A 26485-nucleotide genomic window follows, 5' to 3' on the forward strand; every position below is an offset into this window, starting at 1 on the left:
GGACTGCTAACAGCCCTCTAAGCAGAACCACTTAATAAAGAACTACTCAATAAAGGATTGATAGAGGAGGTTCTATGATTATCTAACAGCAACTCCTTCTGCCCCTAAATTTAGGGAGTTGGAAGAAAAAGAAAATGTTGGCCACATAACTTTCAGTTATTGTTTGGTTACTTTTTTGGTTCTGGGGGTTGAACCCAGGGGCTCTCAACCACTGAGCCACATCCCCAGCCCTTCCCCTTTTTCTTTGTATTTTGCTTAGAGACAGGGTCTCACTGAGCTGCTTGGGACCTTGCTAAGTTGCTTTGAACTTGAGATTCTCTTGCCTGAGACCTCCCGAGCCCCTGGGATTACCAGTGTGCCCCACCAGGCTCGGCCTTGTTCTGTTACATTTTAAAGTCCTTCACACTTACAATTATTTCCTCTAGAGAAAGGATGTGCACATTTCTGTATTTGGCTGAGGGGACAGGACAGAAACACCTCAATCAGAGTCATCAAGGCTCCTAGACAAATGCTTTTTAGGAAAATCTCCATCCTGGTTTCCTCTCTGCATGAGGTGTGTTAATGTGCAGGCCCTGAAGTTTAGCTGGAATGGAAAGAAAATATTTTTTAATTAAAACAAACAAGTGTAGTTCCTCACACTAGTTGCATTCCAACTGCTCAAGAGCTATTTGTGGCTAGTGGCTTCTGTATTTGGACAACACAGGCATAAACATTTCTATCACTGCAGAAAGTTCTGCATGCAAGGTGCTGACAGAGTCCGCCTAGGGAGGATGGGCAGCAAAACTCACTGATTACTTGTATACTTCCTGGCTATCCTGGAGGACCCGGAGTGAGGCACCCTGAGGCTCCTCAAACGCTGGCAGTGGCAACATCTTCACCATCTTATTTTGTGTGGGGCATCCCCCATCCGCCTTCTCTTTGTTTTTTCCTTCTTTCTTGGGCAGAAGGGCGGGGGAGGGGAGCACTCCATAGTGACTTGCTAGGTATTTGCAGCAGGCTGCGCTCTGTGCCTGTTCTCTGACCAGTGCTGCCATGGGATTACTGTGACTTAACCGGGGTCCCAGACACACTTTGGGCCCCAAAGTCTTCAGTGGAGACTCAAAGCTCTGCCAACAAGATTTGGTGTCCTTGGCCAAACTTACCTGTGTGCTGAGTACTTTACTAGGTTGAGGAAGGTAAAAAAGACCACACTGGGTTATGCAGCAAGGAGACAAGGTCACTGTGGGAGAAGGGTTGGCTGGGATACTGGCCCTAAGACTGTTTTCTTCTCTGCCCAGTCCTTTGAGTGGACATTAGGGCAATTCTCAACATGTCTGTGAAAGGTTCTGTGGCTTCACACTCAGCTACTTATCTGAGTATTCCTGACATACTAATAATGGGCGAGGGGAGACTTTGGGTCAGAGTATGCAGCAGACACCATGTCTTGGGCAGACCAGTTCACCTTCCATTCTCAAACCCCACGTCACCAGTCTGTCTGCACTGAGTCTTTGCTTTCAGCACACTGTCAACTGTTTTGAGGACAGCTGGCCCATAGCCATGGGACCATTTCCACTTCATGCTGTAGGGACGTGGCTCCCACCAGGATGCCAGCCTCACAACTATTAAAACTATCCTCAGCTCACAAAGGACAGGATCGGGTTTTTCTTTTTTGTTTAGTCGCAGGAGAGCAGCTCCTGTGTAGTCTCTCTTTCTGACAGTGGCTTTCTAGAAAAACAGCTGCTTAACGAATTATAAAGAAAAGAAGTCACTGGCCAGAAAGCATTAAATAAGACCCACTGGGGGAAAAATGGAGGCCGACAGTCAGTTTCCACTGCTCTCCAACCTTCTTTCTCTTTGGGCCCACAATTCTACTTGCTAAAATCACAAAATAACAATAAGAGACCACAGCAATGTTGTGAATTTTAACCGACTGCTACCCATAAGAGATGATCCTCAACATCCATTTCTTTAGTTTTGATACTTGAGATACGGTTTAAAAACTGTCCCTCACAGTCTAAAATGAAAATTGTTCAATCCCTTTGCCACACTTCCTTAGCAGAATGCCATTTCAGCTTGATCATCCAGGATTCCTGGTGCCTTTCTTCATAAAGTCCTTTGCCTGCCTGTGCCCACAGTGGTGATTAAGCTCAGCTTAGATGATTATTTGGACTATGGCTGCTGCAGGGAGGTAAAGTGTTCAGTTATTGCTGTTGCAGAAATCCTCTGAGTTAGGAGGGGAAAACCAATGTTTATCAAATGGGGCCAAATCATTAGGAAGGGGGAAATTTTTATCATCCTTCTAAAAGGAGTCATAAAAATATACCATCTGAACTATTAAGTAAAGATTTTTAAAAATGATTGGCCCCTGCTCTAGGAAGAATATATCACGTCATTTTAGAGAAAGCACTTGTGGGATTTTGCATGTAACAGTTGCCTCTTTAGGACCTTTTCCTTCATTTTCTTATTTCTGCCAATGAGATGTCAGGATTGTCCTTCAGAATGCTTTCCTCTTGGTGGTTTTTCCTTTGGCCATCTCCCCAAATACAATAATTCAATTCAGATAGAGTGTGCAAACTGTCTTTTAACTTTGAGATTAACGGGACAAGCTACAGACTGTACCTGACAGGATACAAATTTCCCCATGGAAGGGACTCCTAGGAGATAAGGTCTCCACGGGACTCTCCTGACTGACCCTCTGGACTGCTCAGTGGGCTGCTGGACCAGCCAGAGCTTAATAGTCTGATAGAGGTTGAGTTGTCTCTAGAGGCAGGTTTAAAAGACTTTTCTTTTTAAAACATTTTTTATTTGTTCTTTTTAGTTGCACATGACAGTAGAATATATTTTGACATATTTATACAAACACGGAGTACATCTTACTCTAATTAGAATCCCAGTCTTGTGCTGTACATGATGTGGAGATCCATGGTGGCGCATTTATATATGTACACAGGAAAGTTAAGTCAGATTCACTCCACGTCTTTCCTATTTCTGTCTCCCCTCCCTTCTTATCTTCCTCTTGCTTACCAAACCTGGTCTAGGATCTTCTGTGGTTGGGAGGGGTGTGGGGATTTGGGTAAAGCTGGAAACTACTAAACTATGAAAGATAAAATATAGTCCCCCCCCAAAAGAGGTACTGGCACACACTTGCAGTTGGAAATAAGCAGGATTTTTTTTTTTAAGGCCATTAAAATGGTAAATAGGTTTCAACAGATGGCTTCTGCACAGCAATGGAAAGCCCAGGCAAGGACTTTGGGGTTAAATCTCATATTTTAGTCACCTGGGACTAGTTTATTATTGCAGAAAAACAAACATCCATAAAGTTGACAGCTTCCTCCCCTCCTCCCAAGTGGAGTCCTTCAAGGCTGCCTGCTCTCTGGCCAGCTGATGGGTGGCTGCCTGCAGATAGTGACCTAGGGAATTAAAGTCACTTTTTCGACACCTGTCAACTGCAGGGCTTAAAGCTTACCAGGCTGGAATCATACGATAAACAAGAAACTATATTATGGTGGGCCAGGACTTTTATAGTCAATATATGTGCTGGCTTTTAAAAAAAATCATTTTAACATTTAATGCTTCTCAATTAAAGTGATTTCCTGGAGTGGACGCCAAGCTTCGTACAGAATGCACATTAACCACTTTCTGTATCGGTAGTTAAAGGCACTGAGGGATTTAAACAGCAATCCACAAGTCTGTTCAGTCAAGGTTTGGCGGAATAAAGCAGATTATAAACAATAATATATGTCTTTCTCTTCTTTTATTGGAAGGGTTCCAAACTCACAAACAGAGCTAAAGTGCTATAAACATATCCAGGACTAAGCTTGTGCTCCACAAATGTACTCCATGAGAGCCATGGGCACTGGCTGAACACTCTATCCTGTGTGCGTGTGTGTGTGCACGTACTTTTAAAAGAGCCTTTTATTACACAAAGTGTCCATCAACTAAACTTACCTTCTAAATATTAAAATGGAAATCAGGATTGCTGTACAAGTGAGAGCAAAAATAAACCCTGCTTGCAGTGTAGGTGATGAATTCGTTGCTGCTGCCCATTGCAAGTCACCTCTGCGCTCCTTAATGCCTTCAGACCCCCACATGTTCAGCTACTGCATTCAGTGGTTATAGGTTCAAATGGTCATTTTTCCATCTAGAAGACAAACCCACACCAAAGGCCCAGAGTTCTACCATGAAGGAAAAGCATGTTGAGGAGCAGCCCCTCCTGTCTTCCGTCTGGTTTTCTACCTCTATTGCTAACACATGTTCACTCTGACATGTATGAAGAAAACCACCAAGGAAGATTCTGTCCTGAATATAAACCAGCACAGAACTTGTGAATACCCCAATTTGGGGTCAGGAAGCTTTGCTGGAGGAAGGAATACTGCCCTCAGAAATGACTCGGCATGTGCATCCCAAAAGAGGAGAGTAAAACACAAAGAAAAATGACTACTTTGCAATTGTGCCAAGAGAAAGTGAAATAAGAAAATATAGGAAAGAAAATTTTGAAGAATTAGTGTATAAAAATAAAAAAATGCTAAGGGAGAAGGAAGCCATCAACACCTCATAACTATGTTGATCTGCACAAGGATCTTGGCATTAAGTTCTGCTTTTCAGGGAGGAGCGTGACAAGAATTTTCTAAGAATAAGTGAATAAAGATCAGGTTAAATAGCATTCCCAGTTCGGTTCTTTAGTGTAATACCAATTACTGTACATTTAAAAAATGAATCATACTTGGCGCATAATAAATGTTAGCTAGTAAGTGTAACAAGGACGTTTTTTCCCGCTGGAGTCTCATATTCTCTATACTTTGACCCAATCTCTTTGGTGCAGGAACTGTGAATCATTGTAGAAATACAGATGCTCAATACATTTGTGGTCTATATGTACTCCATGAAAGCCACAGGCAGTTTCTATCCTGTGTGTGTGCATGTATGTGTACTTCAAAAGAATCTATTGTGCAAAGTGTCCATCAACTGAATTTACCTTCCAAATGTTAAAAAACATCTCCATAAATTTTCAAGTCACTCAATTACAAAAGACTGCATTAAGGGCTACGTTATAAAGAGAAAGCCCAGTGATTGTACATAAAATCCCAGAAGAGGCCTGATATTGCCCCTCTGAAGGTGGCTGCTTTTGCTTACCCTGATAACATGGTTCAAGGAAAACTTTTGTACTTGTTATCAAGATCTGAGTAAATAAAATCATGTATATTGCAATGTTTTATATATGATAAAGCCTATAAAAATATTGAGTGTTGTATTGATTTTAGTTGTATGACCCTAGACAAGTTCTGGGCTTCAATTTCCTCATTTGTAAAAGAGACAAAAAAAAAAAAACAATTATTTCTACTTTTACAATTATTCTGAGGCTCCATTAAAATACTTGTGTATAAATTCCTGTACAAAAGTAAGTTTAATTGCTCTTATTTCATTGAAGCTAAGATATCACTGATTAGGGGCTGGGTTTGACGCTCAGTGGTAGATACACTTTCCTGGCACGTGTGAGACACTGGGTTTGATTCTCAGCACTACGTAAAAATAAATAAAATAAAGGTATTGTGTCCATCTACAGCTATAAGTAGTAAAAAAGATATCACTGATTATAAGATATATTAGTTATGTGTCACTAAGAACCCAAACACCCAAACACTGTTGATTTAACTGTGACATGCTATTGTCTGTAAAAATGTTGAATATGTTAATGTGAAAATCTCCATCTCAGAATTGATCAAATCTAGTGTTATAACTACTATGAAAACACTTGATCCAATCTTCACCCTATGACTCAGGATTTGGAATTTATTCATAAATATTTCAACTTATATAGTATTTTCATTACTAAACTGGAGCTGGAGGGTTACATACCTGTTTAGTGTATGAGGGGATTTTTTAAGGATTGAAGTTTGGTAAAAGCCTTCATGTTCCTTCTTCAAAAAAAAATAAAGATGTGTAAGTCTTCATGTTCAACTGAGGCATTTGTTTGCCTGGAGACTAAATCTTTCTGCAACCTAAGCGCAGCTCTGCCACAGCCACAGGCCTCTCCATTAATCTCAGGGATGACATCCTGAGTATGTGGAATAATAACCCACAGCCCAGTAGCTAAACCAGGCAGGAAGCTAAGAAATACCTATCTAATAGAAAGATTCACTCGATTATAGCCACCTGTTAGCTGGAAAATGCTGATACAGCAAAAAGAGATATAATAGATACAATTCCAGATATTGTTCTTTGGTTGTTCCCTTTAACCTCACAAGCATAACAGAGAAGGGGATGCAGCCAGCTGACTCCTCCCATCCTTACTAGAGACAAAGTTTAAAGATTGAGTTTTTGATTGGTAATTCATGAATTTCTGAGGCTTTTCAAGATATTGTATGCAGTATTTTGAAACATAATTAGTTAATTCTAAACACTCATGCTAATGGGAAAGAGAGTCCACTGGCTTAGAGCAATAATGATCTCTTAGTTAAGTCCCAAGAAATATCTGTGGGTTGAATGGAAGAAGCTCTTGAAAACTTGGGGAAGTTTTGTGGTCCACCAGGAAGGACTGGGCTTGAGTAGACTTGGCCCTAGTGTGGCTTTATTACCAACTCTGTGGTCCTGGGCAACTTAACCTGTGTGCGACATGTGTGTCTCTGACTCCTCACATGAGCAGCCCTGATAACACCTGCTATGTGACAGGGCAACTGTGGAGGGATGAGAGATTAAATGATGCCCGTGAAAGCATCCTGAAAAGTCAAAAAATTTAAAACACATGATAGGCATTACTAGTCAACAGAATTGAACATACGGGCTCATTTCTGCTCTGCAACAGAATTAGTTCAGCGTCCAACTTCCTGGCCAGTGCCACTTCCAAGAACCCGATGTAGTGACTGATTAGTGATAATACGGGAATAGAAATAAAACATGTATTGTGGTGGCAGATACATTTAAAAGTATGAAATTTGGTTTAGTCAACAAAAGGCTTCTCATTCTTAAAATGCTGTGACAAGGAACAGGAAAAGGGGCTCTGAATGAGCCCTACAGACTCTTGTGATGTCTGTGGACAGGCTTCAGGAGATCTGTGAACTCCTCAAAACTCCAGGTACAACACTGTTTTAAGGGAGGAGTTCAGTTTTTCAAAGTCTGGAGGCGACCGAAGCAGGGCTAGGGTGCAGCTCAGCAGCAGGGCGCTTGCCTGTGCAAGGCTCCAGCTTGTCCCCAGCATGGGTTCTGAAGATGAAGTGAGCCACATAGTTTGCCTCGTCTTTGATATTTGCTTATGTGATTTTATTTCTATTCCTTCTTTTTCACTATAGTGTGCTTCAAGACTACTATGAGGGCAACTAGGGCTTCTGAGATTAGAGGGTAGAGGGCAAGATAAATGACAATCATGAATAAACATTAAATACCAAGAGTCATCAGTGATGTTCTGATAACAATACCTTCAGGAAAGAAAAGGAAGAAAAAAAGAAAAGGCAATAAATCTCCTTTCTGTTTTCTTTCTTTTTTTTTTTAAGACATGGGAAATGGAGCTAAGTATGTTTCCATGAACAGACACAGATCTACACAGGTGGCTGTCAGGACAGGTAACAAAAGAACCGTAGAGCTGAGAATGAGGCTGAGTAGAAAGGCGGGTTGCACACAGGCCTGCCGCTGCCAGCAGTACTACAGCCCTTTAGTACCCATCACTTTAGGAATCCTCCAAGCAGACAGTTTCCTGTAGAGAATGCAGCTCAGTTTTTGAACTGCTCTTTTGCACTAAAAATATCAAATCAGAGTATGAACCAAGGATAAAAGAAACTGTATTCCAATCACAGTAAACATTAAAATTTTAAAAAGCTGACAATTATTTTGAGGTTCTTGTTGACGTATAACTCAAAACGAACCTTCAGAAAAAGGTTTTCTAAGATATTTTGTAATACTAATTGGCTTGAGCATACTTAATCCCTCCAGGAAAAAAATTATGCAAAGCAGAACCAAGCCTACCCTAAATTAAATTATCTGCTGGTGAATTTCATGAAAACATGTTTCACCTGCATCCGGGGAAGTCAGCTGGCTTTTTGTTTCAAGACACTTCTCTTGGCTTAGTAGGATCTACTGCAGCTTTTGGCAATCAACTCAGGATCTGGCTAATGTGTGATGCACCAGCATAATAACTTATTAATTTAAAGGGAATGAAAAGAAACTGAGATCCAGTGAACTCTGATGTTTATGGATGAAATCTTCATGAGGTATGGGGCATGATCTACAGATTATTATACGATAGTAAGGTTTTCAAAAATTCAGATACTGGTGACAAAATATAATGGAGATTTTGGAAATTCACTTTAATTTATTTGTAGTACTGAGAATTAAACCCAGGCCCCTGTACATGCTAGGCAAGTGGTCTCCCACATCCAGAGCTGCGCCCCAGCCCTGAAATTGACTTGAGAATGCACTTCTAAAAATATTAAGGTGATTTTTAGTCATAGCTTAGAACATAAATTTGAAGTCTTTAAAACAAAATTAGTAAAAAACAAGTTATACTCTATACTTAAAAAATAATCTAAGCCAGGTGTGGTGATACACATTTGTAATCCCAGTCAACTGGGAGGCTGAGACCAGCCTGGGCAACTAAGCAAGACCTTGTCTCAAAAAAAAAAAAAAAAAAAAAAAAAGGCTCATGATGTAGCTCAGTGGTAGAGGACCTCTGGGTTCAATTACCCAGTACCACAAAAGGAAAAAATATATATATTTTAAAATTTAGTTTAAAATATGGGAAAATGGGAAACAAAAAAACTTGTCTAAGAAATCTCAAGATCAAATTGCAAAAGACAAGTAGATGAAGAAAGGAGTTACTGGATAGTTTCTTGCTCAGATGAGTACTCTGTAAATTTGAAATGAATAAATACTTTTTGATTTGCTGATGTCCTAAAAATTTACAAAGTGAACTTAGTTAAAAACTGTATGCAACATCTTGGTCACTATTACTAATGTGTAAAGTTTCTGAAAACAGAGTTTATTAATGTGGAACATCAAATAGTTTAGCTAAACAGTAGGTCACAATGTAGCTAGGACTGCAGTGAAAAAACAGATAATAAGAAAACACCTGACCAGAATCACACCTCAGTATGCACTAATATGCACATCGCTTCCACAGATAATAGAAAATTATTTAAAAAATGAGCAGTCTTGGTGAGTGGTTTTGCTTTGCACCTCAGACAATAAAAAGTCAGGATAAAAAAACAAAAAAGCAAGTAGTGTTAATTCTCTTCATTTCTGTTTTGGAGGGGGTTTGTTCGGGGACAGGTTAGCTCAAGCTTAATGAAAATCTCACCCACTGTTGGGGGCTCTATTGAGAAAGTTTATTGTTATCTTAACAGGAACATTTGTTAGAAAAATATCTTTTAAATGGTTATATTTGCATCTTTTTTATTTAAAAAGATTTTTTTAGTTATACATGGACACAATATTTTATTTTGTTTATTGATTTTTATGTGGTGTTGAGGATGGAACCCAGGGCCTCACTTGTATGAGGCAAGTGCTCTGCCACTCAACCACAACCCCAACCTATATTTGCATCTTAACTCATTTCTTATTTTTATTCGTGAGGCAATTGTTTATTTTCCTTAAATAAAAAGAACATCAAGGAATTCTTCAGATGCAAATTCTTATGAATTAAAGGGGAAAAGGTGGGAAGCCAATTTCAACTGTGGTGCACTTTGTTGGTCCTTTAAGTAAAAATGTGTGGAACACTGATTTATGTTTTTAACACAAAACAGAAGCTCTTCTGGAATCCAGAAATAACTTCACCAATAACACATTAGACCTAAGTGGTCCTAGCAGTTCAGGCCTAAGCTTCTTACAGACTACTGTTGCATACAACAGGGATACTATAGCCAATTAAAGAGCCCTAGGAAAATTTCCCTCTCATTTTGGCAAAGTGAGTTTGAGGATGCATTCTCCAGAATCTATTTCAGTCCTAGAGTGACACTGCTAAATAGTATTCTAAAATTCCTAAGATTTTGAGGTTTTCAGAGCCTTTGGATTTTGTTCTGACTTTGACATCCTTCACCTGAGAAAGTTCTATCCTCTCTTTGGCTTATTCTTTTCAGCCCCCGTTTCTTTCTCATCCTCCCTATTCTGTCTACCATGAGAATAGAGATTTCAGTACCTGTTCAGACCAGCTGTGCAAAAGGCTATGAGATCCCCACATCAGGATTTCATGAAACTTTCTCTAATTGTCAGGGTAGTGCTGTCTGGCACATTTTGCTTCTGTATGTTTTTTAAAAGAGCAGCTGTGTTTAATATTGTGAAATATGATCTGTCTCCTCTTCTCCCCACCCTCTAGAGCAGTGATAGATTTCAGAGCATGTTCGGCAGAATTGGATTATATTATGCACAGTATACATGTTCATCACCAAAACTGCACTTTCCAGAATGTATGAATGTGGAATGAACTGCTGAGACTTCAAAATCCCAGTTCTTCAGAACTGATTTTATTAGCCAATACATACCAAAGATGAGTGGTAAAAGAAATCTTATTTTTGCAGTTTTCTTTCATCCCTGAAGCACTGTCCTATTATGGACTGTGGTTTTCCAGTGTTCTGATTAAGCTTTGTTAGCCATGTGCCGCTGCAGCACCAAGGAAACGGCTTTGCAGCCTGTCACCTCTTCTGGCAGACAGCCGTCTTGGTCACGGAGAGTGGGATCAGCGCCGGACTGCAGCAGCAGCTCCACGATATCCACAAACTCACAGGCAGCAGCTGAGAGGGAAATGACAAATATGGAAGCGAGTTTACCGTGGGCCAAACTATCCCACTGGCAGGAAAGGCAAGCGCTGAGCAACGAGGACATTGCCCAGTGAGCACCTTGCCAGGGGCTGGAGGATGATCGGGCCTCACAGTGAGAACCTGGCCTCGCGCTGGATTTTCAAGTCTTAGGAAATCAAATTTACTTTTTTTGGTTGCCTAGAAACACACACACAACACACACATGCACACACACACACAAATATGTTTTAAATAACGAGACTTTTTGACTGTGATCTTTTTGCTGTGGTGCAGGGGACGGAAGCCAGGGCCTCATGCAAGTCAGGCAAGTCCTCTGCCATTGAATTACATCCCCAGTCCTACCCTATTCTTTAGGAATGGGTGAAGGCAAAGAGTAAAAAATACAGTGTGTAAGTATCTATTTTACTGTCATTTATATTCAGTATAATGACAGGTATACCGACCAGAAGGCTTAGGTATTGTGTCAAAGAAAATGTTTTGTCTTTGAATGGTGGTTAAGTGCATAACTAACTTGAGCTTTAACATTTTAAATGAGAAAGAAAAGTAAACTGGCCTAGTAGTCAAACTGTGAAATTAAAAACAAAAAAACAAAAAACAGCACCAGTGTGTATCACTAAGTCCAAGGCACAAGAAGGGGAAAGGGGCCTGTAGACATCAAGACTTATTATAAAGACATATGCCCCAAGATGGACAGACAGACCAAAAGATGGGAACAGAGACATCTATTCTTCTTCACACACATGGAAAATTGATGTATGACAAAGCTGGTATCACGGACTAGTGAGGAAACAAAGGTCTAATAATTTCATGGGGCTGAGACACTGGACTCAAGGCAAAAACTGGCATTTCACACAAGATGAAACACGTGGCACCAAACATGAAAAGATGAGCACCGACATGTGTGATCAGAGAACTGGAATCCAGAACCAAGATATCATTTTATATCCGTGAGATTTGTGAAAATTAAAAGCTTTGACAATACCAAGCATTGAGCAAGATGAGAAAAGGGGACACTCTCCTTTAGGTGTCTGAGAGGAGCTGCATACACAATCTGGCTACAGGACAAGCCTAAACACACACACCTCCACCCCAGAATTCCACTGCTGGTTCCATGCATTTAGGAATGCTGCGTGTGTTCTCCAGGAGCTATTTCTAAGAATGGACACATCAGCACTGTTCCTAATAGACCTCGAATGTAAACAATACAAATATTCACTGAGAGTAACATTAAAAATAAAACACTGTCACTTGCACAGCAAAATCCCACATAACACTGAAAACACGACCTGGTCTTAGCTTCATAACAATGCTGAAGCAAAAAAAGCAAGTCAGAGGAATGCACTTGGCATGACTCTATTTAAACAAAAAATTTAAATATAGACAAGACTAAACCCTACTGCTCAAACATACAAATATGGAGTGAAACTGCAAAGGATCACTAGCATAAATTTGGGATGGAAGTAATCTCTGGGGAGGGCTGTGGGACTGCAGAAGAACACAAAACCTTAATATATTTTTGGCGATGTTCTATATCTTAAGCTAGGTGGGGGGTATACTTTTAAAAACTGCATCTTAAATTAATCATATACATTTTATGTGCCATTTTGTACGTGATGCATCACACAGAAATAGAAACACAAAGTTTTTTTAATTTAATTTAATTTTTTTAAAGGGAAGGAAGTAGGAGAATGGAGCTTGATTCTATGGTCATTTGAATGGCCACAGACTGACCAGTCCTGTCAAGGTAAGATTCCTGATCTTGAGAACTTAATATGTAAATAGCCAACTCTAGCACAGAAAATGAATAAGGACTGTGGCAGAGACATGCATACTGCAAAGGTAGGGAAGTTTGAAGTCCAAATTAGATTCAAATGGAAGACAGAAGACAGTTTCTTATACAACAAAGGAAGTTACAGATACACTGCCTGGTATCAAGCAGCTGTGAGAGAAGGCATTTATTTGTACAGAAGCAGCTACATAACATCTAGACTATGAGCAATAATCACTTGAGCAATAATCACTTAACCTTTATATCAAAGCTATCAGTCTCAATGCACTGAGAGGAACACTTGGTTAAGTCTTAAAATTGCAAGGGTCAGCAGGGTGCAATGGTGCATGTCTGTAATCCCAGTGGCTTGGGAGGCTCAGACAGGAGTAATGGAAGTTCAAAGCCAGCCACAGAAACTTAGTGAGGCCCTAAACAACTTAATGAGACTCTGTCTTAAAGTAAAAAACAGAAAGGGCTAGGGATATAGTCCAGTGGTAAAGTGCCCCTAGTTTAAATCCCCAGTACTTCCCAGCCCCTCAAATTGGAATGTTCAAACTTCCCAGTATTTCAGGATAATAACGAATGTGCTCTATCAGATCACACTTAGTTCAGATCTAACCCCACACACAAGTGTGTGCTATGGCTAAAGACACTAAGGATAAACATCTCAGACAAAGGGATATTAATTTCACGCATTCTGTATGATGAAGTGATCTTTCTGGCAATGAGATATGTATAATCTATGGGTACTGACCCAGGAACAAAGTTTAAAATTTTTTAGTTCCATATCTAGAGGACTATAGTCAACCAGCTAAGAAAGTGCCCCCTGGAATTTTAACTCAAGTCTAACTGTAAAGAGAGGTTTTAAATTTGGGGTTTAAGAGTCACAAAAAAAGTAGTCAGAGCAAGGGATATAACATCCATATAAAAGGAATTTTATTAACGAGAACCCAGGATTTATGCAAAGATGGACTCACAGGAGACCATAAACTATCAGGAAGTTGTAATAGAAAAAGAGACCTTCTAACTTAAAAGAACAGGGGTCCTGCCTTTCAAGCCACGGAGGTGACTCTTACTAGGATATGAGGAGGGTATCTACAGTCTCTGTGGCAAACTGGCACACACAGGTGCCTAATAAACAGCTGTTGAAAACTGTAGGTATATCCCCAATTAGATGGTGGGCAACTTGAGTCTGTGCTCCTTTCTATTCTTCTCTCCATCCAGCGCAGTGCTGAGAACTTAGAATCTACTCAAAATTCATTAGGTAATTGATTTCCCTGCCTATGGTGTCTTCACAGAGGCACAAGTCACAAAATAGAGTTGTCTTTCAGATATGGATAAGTTGCCTGTTCCCTCAAAACAAAGGCAAAGGGGTGAGAGGGATGAGGAGAAAAGAGTGCTAACACTTTACCAAATTAATGAGGGGGTATATTGGTGCCCACAATGAGCTAGGAAATACAAAAACAGTTGTGAGCCCATCTCGGAAAAGCTTGAGCAAGTCTACAGGGACTAAAACCATTGCTGAATTTATGGTACCCTGGGAACCTCTATTTGTCAAGTGCCACAGAGGCAGCCCTGACACTGGCACAGGTGAAGATGAATTTTCATTCAGAGCAGTGAGCCTTCTGACTCCATTAATCCTCAGGGTTTTGATGATGAATTTCTTTCTTTTTTATTTTATTTATTTTCTCTCTAAAGCCTCCTCCCACTGCCCTGTAACAGTGTGGAAGGAAGAGAACAGATGGTGCTTTACGTGGAAGACCCAGGGCTCATGAGGATACAAAGCCTGCCCACTTTGCAATCACATGACCACACGTGCAAGGAAAAGCCTTGATTTCCCCCGGGAGTCACAGATGCAATGATATTAGTATTCCCAGTGGAGGAAGAGGAGGGGAAGGCTAACAGGCCATTTATAAGGAAGACCACACTTACACCAATATACTCTTCAGCAAGGCCCATGTTTAATCACAAAATAACAAGAGGACCAATATCTGAAGATTCAAAACACTCAGGAAAAATATAGGTCAATAAGGGTTTTAATATGCTGCCACACCAAGACCACTTGGAATGAACTAGTAAGGACATACAGTAGGAGAATACTGGCCTCTAGTTAACCTGCGATTGGCTCTGACCCAGTTTTAATCGGAAGAAGCCAGGATTTACAACCTGCTTAAGGATGGAGTTTGACAACTGCTATAATCAGAAGAGCTGTCAACACAAGGACAGCTGTCAAGCTCAATCGTAATTCATAAAAAATAATAGCTAAGCCCCCAAAGACTCCCCAATACTGTCTGCACTTGCTGGATTTAACCATACTTATAATTTTATGAAAGTTCCAAGAGTAGGTTAAAGGGCTCTAAAATAAAATAAAATCGACAAATAGCTATTGAGTACCTACTAAATAAAAAGAGTTAAATAATATTAAGTGACTAAATGAATAAAATATGCCCAGAAGATTCCCTGACATATAATAGGAGCTTAATAAATGGTAATTAGCATTACATATAAGACTGACTACCTTAGAACTGGCAAAAGTCTAGTGACATAATGAAGAAAAATAAATAAAAAAAAAATCACTCTAGCCAGGTGCACTAGTTGTAGGATTATGACTGTAATCCTAGCAACTTGGAAGGCAAGTTCAAAGCCAGCCTCAGCAACATAGCCACTAAACAATGCAGGGAGACCCTGTTTCAAAATAAAAAATAAAAAGGGCTGGGGATGTAGCTACGTGGTAAAGTGTCCCTGGATTTAATTCCTAACACACACACACACACACACACACATATCACTCTAAGTGATTAAAATTAATTTTTAGGAAACATTCCCAAGTTGTCAAAATATTCTTGTTTATGTATATGTAATGTCACAAACCCCTAAAGATATTATTTTAGTGCTTAATTTTTTGATAATACTATATATGGTATTTTTTTTCACAATGTCTAATATAATCTAAGAGATGAAAATAGGGGTTGTTTCAGCAGATCAATTTTGGACAAGATTCTGGAATTAAGGACAATTTTTATTAATGTTTAGCTTTTCAATGAACAGAAATAAGAAAATGCCCACAGATGGACAGAGATACTGATATGTATCTCACAAGTAAATCTTGACTCACTGACCAAGGTGACAAATTATAAGGAAGATCCCAGCAAATAAATAAAAAAATAAATAAACAAACAAATAAACAAAATGATCTTCCATAAAATAATGTGTATTTTAAAAGAATTCATGACTATGATTATTTGTGAACTTATGAGAAGAGGAGATGGATCAAAAGATCTGACAAGTGCCTTAGCTCTGAAACCCACAACTTGTATTACTCTATTAAGGTAATATCACCTCTCTGGCATTCGGTTTTACAACTGAAAGTGGGAGAGAGCAATACCTAAGTTTGGGCATTTGTTGAAAAGATTAATAGCCTAGAAACAGTAACACTACCACCCCAATATCTCTGTCTAGGTCTGGACTTTTGAGTGTGTGTGTTATAGGTTGTGTATAGAATGTCCCCCAAAGGCTCATGTGTTGAATATGTGGTGACCAATGCAGCAATGTTCAGCAGTGGAGATTTTGGAAAGTGATCAATTGGGCTCTAATTTTATCAGTGGATTAACCCACTGATGGATTATAATTTGACAGCGTTATTGGGAGGTGGTGGAAACTATAGGAGGTGGGACTTAGGTGGAGGAAGCAGCTCTGCCCTTCCATGCCCTTCCACCGTGACACACTGCTTCACCACAGGCACAGAAACAATAGAGGCAGCTGACTGTAAAGTGAAACCTCCGAAACTGTGAGTCAAAATAAAATTTTCCTCTGTAAGGTTGTGATTCTAAGGTATTTTGCGTTTCAGTAATGGAAAGTTGTATAAACTTTTTAGTAGAGTATTAAATACAGAAGAGTATCAAAGTCACATATATAAAATTTCTTAGGAAGAACTTCTCCAGATCATTTTTGGAATCTCAGAAGCACCCGTTCTCTGATAACTCCCTCTAGTGCTACCTGCCCACTTCTTCAAGTAGTCAGTATCATGCCTATTAAAGCTAGTGGTGTTTTTCCTGTATTTTGACCTCTGTGTAAATGGGAAGCATACTGTATTTGCTCTTTTGTGTCCTGCATCCCAAGAACAACAGTGTGTCTGAGATTCCTACATGCTGTTGCATGTGATTATTGTTCATTCTTAATACTGTATGGTTTTCCACTAGATGAATACTTTAGATTACTGTGATCAGTTCTCATGATTCCTGAATCTGAAGATTCCAATGTTTTATCAATTCTAGAAATTATCAGTAACTATACCGATATATATTAATTCTCTCCTTCCAGAAAGCTTATTAAAAATGCTGAATTTTCTCATGCCATTCTAAGTGTCTCTCTTACATTTCTATCTTAAATAAAAATAAATAAATAAATAAAACTGTGCCAATACACTACTTTAACTTACACACTGTAAAATTTCCATTTTATCATTTATTCAAATTCTGTTTGATCCTCTTTCAATTCTTCCTATTCTTTTTTGAAATATCTTGTCCTTATTGATTCCTTGATTTTATACAGACTTATTCTTTTAATTTCTATCCAATAATTTTACTGAGTTCCTCAAAGTCTAGTCCTGTGATTTACCATGTCTGCTGACATTCACCCAAACGTATTTTATAATCCTGGATTGTGTGTTTATTCTCATCAAGGCTTCATTATGTAGACCCATGACTTGTCTGTCAGGTCCTGGGGTGGGGTGGGTGGGAATAAACAGGATCAGTACATTCATTATGTCAATTTCTTTCTTTCTTCCTTTTCTTTTTTTTTTGAGAGAGAGAGAGGAGGGAGAGAGAGAGAGAGAGAGAGAGAGAGGGAAAGGGAGAGGGAGACAGAGAGAGAGAGAGAGAGAGAGAGAGAGAGAGAGAGAGAGAGAGAGAGAGAGAATTTTTTTTAATATTTATTTTTTAGTTCTCGGCAGACACAACATCTTTGTTTGTATGTGGTGCTGAGGATCGAACCCGGGCAGAGGGTGCTACCTCTTGAGCCACATTCCCAGCCCTTCTTTCTTTTTTCTGACTGAGGATTGATCGCAGGGTTGCTTTTGCTATTGCTGTATTGTAGCTCTTCCCCAGTCCTTTTCATTTTGAGATACGGTCTTGCTAAGTTTTCCAGGTTGGTCTTGAACTTGTGATCCTTCTCCCTTCAGCAACCTGTTCTGCTGGGATTACAGCTTTGCCCAGCTGTGATAATTTCTTAATCTAAAGATTTCTCAAAAATCAAAGAGCATAAAGTTGAATCCCAAATTGTATGAACTGGGTGTTTTTATTCCCACCCAAAGTTCTGAAGCAATAATTTTTATCTTCCTTCTTTGTACGGGTGGGCCAATTTTTTCTAATTAAATCCCATCTGACCCTGCACTCCTTTTCTTCCTTCTTTTTTTAGATATTTATATTTTGGTTGTAGTTGGACACAATATCTTTATTTGATTTACTTATTTTTATGTGGTGCTGAGGATTGAACCCAGGGCCACTCGTGTGCTAGGCAAACGCTTGTCCGCTGAGCCCCAGCCCCAGTCCCTTTTTTTTTTTAAAGCTGAGGATCTAGCCCTTTGAAGGTCCTGGCTCATGTGCTGGGCCTCAGTTCCAAATCCACATTACTCCTGTTTAAGAAGGGCTTATTTCCAGGCTGGACAGGTATTAAAACAGAAGTTCAGAGTTTTCCCAGCTATAATATTAGCTCTCACTCTTACCATTATGGTTACTAAATTCTTTTTTATTGGGTGGGAGTGAAGAAATCTGGGGGCATTTCTTATCTTGGGGGGCTGGGCTATAGCTCAGTGGTAGAGCGCCTGCCTCACACGCCTGAGGCACTGGGTTCAATCCTCAGCACCTCATAAAAATAGATAAATAAAAAATAAAAATATCATGTCCATACACTAAAAATATTTTTTAAAAAAGGATGTTTGGTATATTTTACCTAGAAAATAGGAACTCAATAAATATCTGCTGAATTAAATATAATTAAGGAGGTTAAGTGTAGTAACAATACTAAGAAAGCCTATGATATTTAATTAAATTTTAAACATGTAGCATATGCATATGTTCTAAAACCAGAAGCTACAGAAAAGAATTTATAAGAAAAAGTTTACCCTGTTGCTGTAGTTTCAAAGTTTTTTTTTTTTTTTGGTACTAGGTATTAAACCCAGGGATACCTAACCACTGAGACACATTCTCAGCCCTTTTCTGTATTTTATTTAGAGACAGGTTCTCACTGAGTTGCTTAGGGCCTCGTTAAATTGCTGAGGCTGGCTTTGAACTATCAATCCTCCTGCATCAGATTACAGGTGATGGGATTACAGGTATGGGCCACTGCACCTGGCTTCACAGCTCCTCTTGCTTTTAGGTAAACAACGTTATTAGCTTTCTGTGTATCTAATATCTTACGCACTTACTAGCAAATATATATATATATACGTTCACATTTTTATATGTAAATATATATATTTTTTCATGGTAGCATACTATATATACTGTTCTAAATCCGTTCACTCAATAGCATTATCTTAGAGATTTTTCCAGATCACCACAAGAGAAATTATAACTTATTTTGAAGCTAGTGGGGAAAGTTTTTTTTTTTTTTTTAAAAATCCCTACCCCTTTGCAATCTATAAGTGCATTTTACATACATCAAACTTAAATGGACACATTCCCACATCCATAAAGGCATTTACCTCTAATGGTTAACTGGAATGACAGAATGACTCATCTAGATTCTCAAGGGCACAGTCTGGTTTAGCTATTGCTACAGTTTCTAGAAGGGGGAAATAAAGGGAAAACATGGCAGAAGGCACTAACGAATGTCTGAATGAATGAATGGAAGAAGGAAGGAGGAATGGAAATAAGAACTGCTTCAGCAGAGCTTGTGGGTGCTATGGCAGGGGTAGTCTTCCTAATAAGCAGAGCAGTGAACTCCAGACTTACAGCAAATATTTTGGAGCAAAAGAAAGCTGACTTCTTGAAGCAAGCACCAGGAAAAAGGGGTAGCCCTGAATGTTGTGCTGAAGGGCTTCATAGTCACTGTGAAAAACTTTTCCTTTTCTTTTTCGACTCTGTGGCTATTGAGCCTATGCATGATTATCCCAAATGCCATCACCGTTGTAGAGATGACTAAAAATGTTTATTTCTGGGTCAAAAATTAGGATTTATAGCAGCCAGCTCTCAGTGATGCTGGAGAAGCCACATAACTGAAATGCCACAGAAACAGATTTAAGGAATGAGATGTGAGTGCTCTGGAAGGTACTCATTTCCTAGTGAATCTAGAGACATGGGGTGAATTTCTGGTTCTTCTAGGCAAGTTTATTAACCTGAGAGTTTTGGTTTTCTCACTTATAAAATGGAGAAAATAATAATACTTTATAGCTATTTGTTCACAGATGCTTACAGATTATACTGTATTGTATATGCACATTTTAAACGGTTCTTTCAATAGCTTTTGATAACATATGTATGTAATCTGAAGTAACAAATATTTCAAGCACACTGAATGGAGGAAGATAGAGACTAACAAATTAGGCTACTGCAAATAATGCTGCAATAAATGTTTGAAATCATGCTTCATTATTTACATGTTTGGGAGTTTTACTAGGGTATATATCTAGAAGTTGAACTGCTGGGTATGTACCTTCAACTTTACTAGATCTTGCCAAAGTGATCTCAAAGTAGCAATAGTTGACACTCTCATCAGCAATCTATGAGAGTTCTTGTTGCTCCATATCCCAATTCTAATATCTGGATGTTTACGTGTTGCCAACTGACCTGTATAATACAGTGTGAAACTATACCTAAATATTTTAATCTGAATATTCTTGGTAATTGTTAGGCAACAATTTTCAAATGGTCTCTCACATTTCTGCATGTCTTATGGGCAGAGCTACTGACTGCTTTTGTTCCAGACTCTTTTCAAGGATATCTGTATGTAGTGAACAGCTTTGCACAACAGAGATAGTGTTTTCTTCTAGAGTGGAGCATAGGTTTATTTATTGTCCAGAATACAAAAAATATATTCTTCAGGATATAAGTTGGGTAGGTTTGCTTGAAGCTCATCAGAAAAGACTGGAGTTCTCTGAGATTAGGATGCCTAAATTGTGACACACTATGTTTGCAGTCTACCTGTGTCTCTTGCATTGCTCCTGTGGGGGCAAGAGTAAATGAAAAAACATGAAGTTCATGCTGCTTTCTGTGCTTTATATAACAGTCTTTTGTGTCTGATGCGAGAATTTTGTGTCTTTTGCCATCAACCATAAAACTGTGTCAGACTAATTTGTTTATAAGTTTATAAGTCAGTAGAGTACAATCTAGGGCTATTCACAGTTCTTTACTATAACTAGTGACATTAAGCATCTTTTCTTGTTGTTTGTGGGCTATCTGGTTCTCCTCATTTGTGAAACAACTATCTATATTTTTTATCTATTTTTCTATTGCATTTCTTTGTTATTGATTGGGTAGATGTTCTTTGTTTATTCTGAGTACTAATCCTGTGTGGGTTATTCGCATTTTAAATATCTTTGAGAATCTCAGTTTGTAGCTTTTATTTTTGCTTGGCTTAAATAAATTTTAATGTAGTTGAATTGCATAATTTAAATTATAGGGTATGCTTTTTTTTGTGTTTTGTTAAGAAACCATTTCTTGAAATCTTAGAGCAATTTTGATTTGCATTTCGCTGATTGCTAGAGATGTTGAACATTTTTTCACATATTTGTTGGCCATTTATTGTATTTCTTCCTTTGAGAAGTTTTTATTTAGTTCTTTTGCTATTGATTGGGGATTTTTTTTGTTGTTGTTGTTTTTGAGTTCTGTGTATACTCTGGAGTAATCCCCTGTTGGAGGAGTAGCTGGCCAAGAGCTTCTCCCACTTTTTAGGCTCTCTCTTTACACTCTTAATCGTTTCCTTTGCTGTGCAGAAGGTTTTCAGTTTGATGGTATCCCACTCATTGATTCTTGGTTTTATTTCTTGTGTTTAGGGGTCTTGTTAAAGAAGCCAGTGCCAGCACCTATGTGATGAAGTGTTGACCCTATGTTTTCTTCTAGTAGTTGTAAAATTTCTGGTCTAATTCCTAAGTCTTTAATCCATTTTGATTTGAGTTTTGTGTAGGGTGAGAGATAGGAGTCTAATTTCATTTTTCTACATATAGGTATTCAGTTTTCCCAGTACCATTTGTTAAAAAGGTTGTTTTTTTCCTCCAAGATATGTATTTTTGGCATCTTTGTTAAATATTAGATGCCTACAGGTATGTGTATTTGTCTCTGTGTCTTCTGGTCTATTCCACTGGTCTTTATGTCTGTTTTGATGCCAATACCATGCTGTTTAGTTTCTACAGCTCTGTATGTAATTTAAGATCAGGTATTGTGATATCTCCTATTTTGCTTTTCTTGCTTAGTATTGCTTTGGCTGTTCTGGGCCTTTTGTTCTTCCAAATGAATTTAAAAATTGTTTTTTCTAATTCTGTGGAGAATGACATTGGTATTTTGATGGGGATTTTTGCATTGAATCTGAATATTGCTTTTGGTAGTATGGCCATTTTGACAATATTAATACTGCTTATCCATTTTTTAAGGTCTTCTTCAATTTCGTTCTTTAGTGTTCTAGAATTTTCATTAAATAGCTGTTTTGCCTCCTTGGTCAGATTAATTCCCAAGTATTTAAAAAAATTTTTTTGAGTTTACTGTGAATGGGACAGTTTCCTGATTTCTTCCTTGGTTGAATCACTGTTGGATTACAGGAAAGCTATTAATTTATGGATGTTGATTCTGTATCTTGCTACTTTGCTAAATTAATAGAAGTCTTCTGGTGGAGATTTTTGGGTCTGTTAGATATAGGATTATATTGTAAGCCAACAGAGAGAGTTTGACTTCTTTTTTTTCCTATTTGTAATCCCTTTGATTTCCTTTTCTTGTCTAATTGCTCTGGCGAATGTTTTCAGGGCTAAATTAAATAGGAGTAGTGAGAGTGGCAGCCTTGTCTTGTTCCTGAACTTAGAGGAAATTGCTTTTAGTTTTTCTCCATTCAGTATAATGTTAGGGTCAGGGTTTGTCATAACTGGCCTTTACAATGTTGAGGTAAATTCCTTAAATCACTAGCTTCTCCAGCATTTTTAATATCAATGGTGTTGAATTTTATCTAAAGACTTTTCTGGGGGCTGGGGTTGTGGCTCAGCGGTACAGTGCTCGCCTCTCACGTGTGAGGCCCTGGGTTTGATCCTCAGCACCACATATAAATAAATAAAATTAAAAAAGTATTGTGTCCAGCTACAACTAAAAATAAATAAATATAAAAAAATTGTTTTAAAAAAGACTTTTCTGTATCTATTGAGATGATCATATGATTTCTGAATTACATTTATTGCTCTGTGCATGTTAAACCAACCTTATATCCCTGGAATGAGAGCACTTGATCATGGTGTATTATCTTTTTGATGTGTGTGAATGTGTGTGTTTATATATTTATTTTTTAGTTGCAGTTGGACACAATACCTTTATTTATTCACTTTTATGTGGTGCTGAGGATCGAACCCAGGAGAGTACTCTACTGATGAGCCACAACCCCAGCCCCTTGATGTGTTTTTGAATGTGATTTGCTAAAATTTTATTAAAGATTGTTGCATATGTTCATTAGGGATACTGGTATGTAGTTTTATTTCCTTGATGCCTCTTTGTCTGGTTTTGGCATCAGGGTTATACTGGCTTCATAAAAAGTATTTGGGAATGTTCCCTCTCTTCCAAAATCATGGAATAATTTGAGAAAGACTGGTGTTTGTTCTTCTGTAAAGGTCTGGTAGAACTCGGTTGAGAATCCATCAGGTCCTGGGCTTTTCCTTTTTGGAAGACTTTTAATTGCTGTTTCAATTTCATTACTTGACATTGGTGTGTTTACCCAGGTGTGGTGTCACAAGTCTGTAATCCCAGAAGCGTGGGAGGCTGAGGCAAAAGGATCATAAGTTCAAAGCCAGCTTCAGCAACTTAGTGAGACCCTGTCTCAAAATTTTAAAAAAGGGCTAGAGATGTGGCTCAGTGGTTAAATACCCCTGGGTTCAATTCCTTGTATCAAAAAAAAAAAAAAAATTGGTGTGTTTATGTTTTCCATATCTTCCTGATTCAATTTGGGCAGGCCATATTTGCTTGCAGGGGATATTGTGCCTGTGTGTTTCTGTTTATTATTTTTGTTTTTTCCTGATCTCCCAGGTCCCATAGTCACTGAAGCAACATGCTCATCCCAAGATGGTCCTCTCTCAGCTCTCCACAGGCAATTGAGATACAAAGCGTGCTTTTCACGCACCAGTGCATAGTGCAGCCTCTGGGTCACCTAAGATTAAGCAGTATATATATATATATATATATATATATATATATATATATATATATATATATATATTTTTTTTTTTTTACCTTTATTTTGTTTATTTTTATATGATGCCTCAGTGCCTCATGCTTGCTAGGCAAGCGCTCTATTATTGACCCACAACCCTGGCCCCTAAGCAGCATTTTTGATCTCAGTTTTTTCCTTACCAAGATTGTGATCCCCCTCCCTCTGCCCATGGTGAAGAAGTACTGGTGACACGTATGGGGCCACTGGGTTTGCTGTGATGTTTTCTTTCTTCTTTGTTTATTGTACCCATTTCTGAGTCCCTAAGCTGCTTTCAGTGTCCAATATTAAATTTTAGTGAAATCCCTCTTTTACCCACATTACTGAGAAGCTGTACACCTGCTGCTTTGGGTCCATGCAACAGCATAGCTTGGAATGCAGCTTTCCTCTACTCTGCCATCTTCTGTCACCTGGTCACACCACCTGCTTCCTCTTACTTGTTGTGGCTTCTGTTCACATGACACCTCTTTTTTTTACATTTTACTTTCAGTCCTTTGAATCTTTTTTTTTTTTTTTTTTGGTGTAGATGGACACAACACCTTTATTTATTTTTACGTGGTGCTGAGGATTGAATCCATGCCTCACACATGCTAGGCTAGTACTCTACCACTGAGCTACAGTCCCAGCCCTTGAATCATTGAATCTAAAGAAAGTCTCCCATAGACAACACAAAGCTGGATCATGACCTTTAGCCTTTTGATTGAGTTGTTATTATTAATTATAGTTGAATTAACATCTCCCATTTTCCATTTTGCTTTCTAGAAGTATTATGTCTTTTTGGTTCCTTTACTCTTCCTTTACTACTTTGCTTTTATGTTAAATAAATATAGTACTTTGTTAATGTACTATTTTAATTTTTTTAATGATTCTTTCAGGGCTTTTTAAAAAGTTTTTTGTTTCGTCCCCTAGGGTTTACATCTCAACTAATCAGAATTAGTATCAGATTTAAAGTAGATTGATTCTAGTGATACACAGAAAAAACACTTCTTCTATGTAACTCTTTCATTGAACCTTTTTTGCTGGTGGTATTTATTTTTACATACACATATACATATACACACATATGTGCATATATATTAATGTTATAAATAAAATTATACACTTCTAATAAATTAGGGGCTTTTAGCATAAGAAATAAAACCAGCTAACATTTATTGGATACATACCAGGGATCAGACATTGTTTAAGCACTTTGCATGGATTAGTTTATTATATTCTCATAACAAATCTCTAAGGTTATTATCTCTATTTCATCATGTATAAACCAAAGTACAAGTTAAATAATCTGTCAAAATCAATAGTAGAACCAGAATCTGAATGCAAAGTCTGGCTAAAAACACAAGATCTCAAGCATTTTTCTATACTCCTTCTTAGAATGTGGGTTGAATTTCCTCAAAAGCTTTTTCTGCAGTCAATGCCACCATGTGGTTTTTCACCTAACTTGCAAATGTGGAAAATTTCATTAATAGTTTTAAATGTTACATCATCCTTGAATTTCTGGGATAAATCCAACTTGATTATAATACCTTTCTTTTTAAAATACAACGATGAATTTCATTTGCTAATGTTTTCCTGAAAATTTTTATATCTATGTTCGACAGTGAGACTGACTCACAATTTTCTTTTTTCCTGCTTTAGTACCCAAGGTTATACTGGCTAACTCATGTGTGAGTTGGGGCAGACATATATTGACATTTCAATCTTCATTACACGGCTGATTTATGTGGGTAGCGTAATAGCTAGTCCAATGGTTTAGACTTCTAGATAATTCAGTGAGGTTCCTAATATCCAAATAATCCCTAAAGAGTAGACAAAGGTATCCAAGAGCATCTGGGCCACTTGCTACTAAATGGCAATCTAGGATGCCAAGATTGCCCAAGTGGCCTAAAGTATTCCTTCCTAAAATATTTGAAGGTGGTTGATCCTTAATCTGGTTAATTAATTAATTTATTTTGCAGTGCTGGGGATTAAACTCAGGACCTCATGCATACTAAGAAAATGCTCTACCACTGAGTTATGTCCCTATCCCCTGGATTAAATATTGATGGCTGTATTTTAGTCAATTATACTTACATCCAAACAGAATCCTTCAGTTGTATTCACTCGTACTTTTTAATTTGTAAAATAATCTCTTGTATTTCACTGAATTTATCTAATAGTCTCTAAGAGCAATCTTTCTTTACTTCTTTCCTTCTTTTTTCTGAGGTACTGAGGAACAAACCTAGGGCCTTCACATGTTAGGCAAGTGCACTATTGTTGAACCACACCCCCAGCCCTCCTTTAAATTTTTTTTTTTAGTTGTAGATGGACATAATACCTTTATTTCATTTATTTATTTTTATGTGGTGTTGAGGATAGAATCCAGTGCCTCACATGTGGTAGGAAAGGGCTCTACCACTGAGCCATAGCACCCTCAGCCCCGCTCAGCCTTTATTTAAATTTTATTTTGAGACATGGTCCAAGTTGCCCAGGCTGCCCTTGAACTTGGATCCTCCTGCCTCTGCTTCCCTAGTAGCTGGGATTACAGGTGTGTGCCACTGCACTTGGCCTATAGTATTATCTATTATGGATTACTTTTACTCTATAGATTACTGAAGTAAAGATT

At 38.2% G+C, this 26485-nt stretch overlaps 2 protein-coding genes across 8 annotated transcripts in view; one reads left to right on the plus strand and one right to left on the minus strand.

Moving 5' to 3' along the window:
• Positions 1-26485, plus strand: part of Lhx4 (LIM homeobox 4) — an 82835-nt gene that overhangs the window by 42111 nt on the left and 14239 nt on the right. For 5 of the 6 annotated variants that reach the window (XR_013426407.1, XR_013426406.1, XR_013426409.1 and 2 more), the window contains exon 6: positions 12394-12465. Coding sequence is in view for 1 of the 6 variants with exons in the window: in XM_078022416.1 (XP_077878542.1) it covers positions 12394-12503 (110 nt within the window). In the remaining 5 variants the exon portion in view is untranslated. Of the gene's footprint in view, positions 1-12393; positions 12519-26485 lie in introns of those variants that run through there. The other variant, XM_078022416.1, reaches the window with a different exon arrangement.
• Acbd6 (acyl-CoA binding domain containing 6) overlaps positions 10406-26485 on the minus strand; it is a 150848-nt gene continuing 134768 nt past the window's right edge. Inside the window, exon 8 of one of the 2 annotated variants that reach the window (XM_005319739.5) lies at positions 10406-10694. In XM_005319739.5, the coding sequence (XP_005319796.2) occupies positions 10540-10694 (155 nt within the window). In that variant the 3' untranslated portion in view covers positions 10406-10539. The remainder of the gene's footprint in view (positions 10695-26485) is intronic. The other variant, XR_001229592.4, reaches the window with a different exon arrangement.

This window comes from Ictidomys tridecemlineatus, chromosome 10, assembly GCF_052094955.1.
Source record: "Ictidomys tridecemlineatus isolate mIctTri1 chromosome 10, mIctTri1.hap1, whole genome shotgun sequence".
In the NCBI taxonomy this organism is placed as follows: domain Eukaryota; kingdom Metazoa; phylum Chordata; class Mammalia; order Rodentia; family Sciuridae; genus Ictidomys; species Ictidomys tridecemlineatus.